The 3,274-nt window shown below is 44.4% G+C and overlaps 1 protein-coding gene across 1 annotated transcript; it reads left to right on the top strand.

Annotated features, from left to right (window-relative positions):
* Positions 1–1,652: 1,652 nt before the first annotated feature.
* Positions 1,653–2,216, top strand: LOC134317347 (octapeptide-repeat protein T2-like). Its single transcript, XM_062998159.1, has one exon. It carries the CDS (start codon positions 1,653–1,655, stop codon positions 2,214–2,216), a length of 564 nt encoding a protein of 187 aa, XP_062854229.1.
* The last annotated feature ends 1,058 nt before the right edge of the window (positions 2,217–3,274 follow it).

Raw genomic sequence — 3,274 nt, 5'->3', positions numbered from 1 at the left:
ACAGACCTCCAAACTTCATGTGGCCTTCAGATTAGCTCAAGAACAGAGCGTAGAGAGCGTCATGGAATGGGTTCCCATGGCCGAGCAGCGGCATCCAAGCCTTACATCACCAAGCACAATGCAATGTGTCGGATGCAGTGGTGTAAAGCACGCCGCCACTGGACTCTAGAGCAGTGGAGACGTGTTCTCTGGAGTGACGAATCACACTCCGTCTCCGTCTGGCAATCCAATGGACAAGTCTGGGTTTGGCGGTTGCCAGGAGAACGGTACTTGTCTGACTGCATTGTGCCAAGTGTAAAGTTTGGTGGAGGGGGGATTATGGTGTGGGGTTGTTTTTCAGGAGTTGGGCTCGGTCCCTTAGTTCCAGTAAAAGGAACTCTTAATGCGTCAGTATACCAAGAGATTTTGGACAATTTTATGCTCCCAACTTGGGATGGCCCCTTCCTGTTCCAACATGACTGCTCACCAGTTAACAAAGCAAGGTCCATAACGACATGGATGAGCGAGTTTGGTGTGGAAGAACTTGACTGACCTGCACAGAGTCCTGACCTCAACCCGATAGAACATCTTTGGGATGAATTAGAGCGGAGACTGCGAGCCAGGCCTTCTCGCCCAACATCAGTAGGGTGTGAAGTCCGATTGTAAGGGTGAAAAATAAGAGCCCCGAAAAAGAGTCAGTGGTTGAAAGATGCTATTTGTTGGTGTAGAATGTGGATTGGCCGCTCCGAATTGCCCTCTAAGGTGTGAGTGAGTACTGACGTAAATGGGCCAGTGTGTAATGCCCTGTGATAGATTGGCACCCTGTCCACAGTGTAAATTCTGTCTTGCATGCAGCGTTTTCAGGTGGCACCAATGTTTTTCTAGGTTTTTTTTCTTCGTACTTCTATCTCCAACAGTTATTCACCAAATTTAATACTATGTGACTCCAAGCTATGTCCAGAAAATTTTGCACAAAGATTGAACTGTTGGCCCTGAGCACATAAACGTATTTAATACTGATAGCACAGAGCTGCCTGCTCGTATGTTATTTCCATCATTCCAAAGAAACCATCACTATTCTCAATTTTTTACATTTTCAGGCTATAGCCAGGCATTTCAGAAAATGATTCGGGTATTTTTGATTCACTCAGCGGCTACATAGAAAAAACAACTGATATTGGAGTCTGAATCTTAAGTTGCTTGTGCTTTTTATAGAATTACGTACAGTTTACACACACTGGTGTTTCCACATTGTGTTACTTTCATCCGCTACTTGTTTATGCTGTTCCAAATGTGGCACATGGTAGAAAAATCTAAGGTGCATGTGTTTTTTTTATTATTATTATAATTTATTTACTTTAAGTTTTTATTTCTGTACCATTCCAGACAATTCAGATTTCAATACGCATTTGTACACCACAGGGCTAAACAGAACTAAAGCTAACAGACAAAGTCTAAAGATAACAAACAAAGGCTAAACAGGCTAACCAGATGAAACAGAGCTAAACAGGCTAAACAGAGCTAAACAAAGCTAAACAGAGCTAACAGGGCTTACAAACAAAGAAACTAAACAAACAAACCAAATACAGGCAAACAAGCAAACGGACAGAGTCAGGCAGACAGACAGAGTCAAGGAGACGGACAGAGTCAAGCAGACAGACAGAGTCAAGCAAATGGACAGAGTCAGGCAGACAAGCAAACGGACAGAGTCAGGCAGACGGACAGAGTCAGGCAGACGGACAGAGTCAGGCAGACAAGCAAACGGACAGTCAGGCAGACGGACAGAGTCAGGCAGACGGACAGAGTCAGGCAGACAGACAGAGTCAGGCAGACAAGCAAACGGACAGAGTCAGGCAGACAAACAGAGTCCGGCAGAGAGACAGAGTCAGGCAAACAAGCAAACGGACAGAATCAGGCAGACGGACAGAGTCAAGCAGACGGACAGAGTCAAGCAGACGGACAGAATCAGGCAGACAAGCAAATGGACAGAGTCAGGCAGACAGACAGAGTCAGGCAAACAAGCAAACAGACAGAGTCAGGCAGACAAACAGAGTCCGGCAGAGAGACAGAGTAAGGCAAACAAGCAAACGGACAGAGTCAGGCAGACAAACAGAGTCCGGCAGAGAGACAGAGTCAGGCAAACAAGCAAACGGACAGAATCAGGCAGACGGACAGAGTCAAGCAGACGGACAGAATCAGGCAGACATCGTGACAGCGAATCTAAGTTCAACTGTTAATCCAGACACTTAAATGCATTTCATACTGAATTATGTTTCTCTGTTATTCCCACCCCCATAATCCAAAGTTTTCTGGTGTAGAGAAAGATTCAAAAGGTGCAATAAATGACAGCACATTTCATACTTCAAGCACTCATCTACGTATCTAATTATAAAACTGTATTAATTTAACCTCACACATAGCGCTTTTCCACCGAAAGAGCTCTGGTTCTTGAACCGGTCCTGTTCAGGTTTCTTCGAACCTTGATGTTTTGTAGAGAACCGACCCGCATTTCCACCAGTTTTGGGAACCAAGCATGCATCATCAACGGTGGGCGTTACACAACAAAAGTAAAGAGTAGTAACATGATGGCGGAGCATTTAGATTACCTGAGAGCATTTGTGCTGGTTACAGATGTTCGTTTTTATGTAAAAAGCATTGATCAGCTATCGGTGATAAGAAGACGTAGACGTGTTTGTCGCAGTTGTTGTTTTCTTTAGTTCATTGACGTGAGAAGAGTTTTGCTCTTCGCTCTCACCGTGACCCTCGGCGCAAATAGCCGCTTTGCTCAGTTCCATGACACGAAGTTCCACGACACGAACATCCATTTGTGTGGAATAACCATCAAATCCAGTCTAAAAGCTCCACATGTATCTGTGTATAGCTGGATTAACTTCACGTGTGGTGTTTATGCAGCTCGGGGTTCTGAATCCACAAAACGCTTCACCTAAATAAAGCGTAACGTGGCTGAATGTACTAAAAGTACCACACAGGAACACAAAACTTCGCTTCGTTATTACTGTTTATAAGCGCTCCTTACTGCCGAAATCCACTGGTCATTGTTTTAGTACAACAAGCCACGCTAAGCTTTATTTTTCACGTTAAGCGTTTATACTGTCCGGGTCACTTTTACCACGTCATATCACACATATCACACAAAATATCAGCAAATGTCAGCGGCAAACTGGCTCAAAATGTAATCAGGTGAACTTTAAAAGATTCATGTAAAACTCATGTAAAAGCACCCAAACCTCTACACTGTGACATGCCCACAGATGACGTCACGGTTCGTGCTGAA

This window comes from Trichomycterus rosablanca, chromosome 6 (genome assembly GCF_030014385.1).
Source record: "Trichomycterus rosablanca isolate fTriRos1 chromosome 6, fTriRos1.hap1, whole genome shotgun sequence".
NCBI classification, from domain to species: domain Eukaryota; kingdom Metazoa; phylum Chordata; class Actinopteri; order Siluriformes; family Trichomycteridae; genus Trichomycterus; species Trichomycterus rosablanca.
Note: the sequence above shows the minus strand (reverse complement) of the source record. Positions and strands in the feature narration are given on the sequence as shown.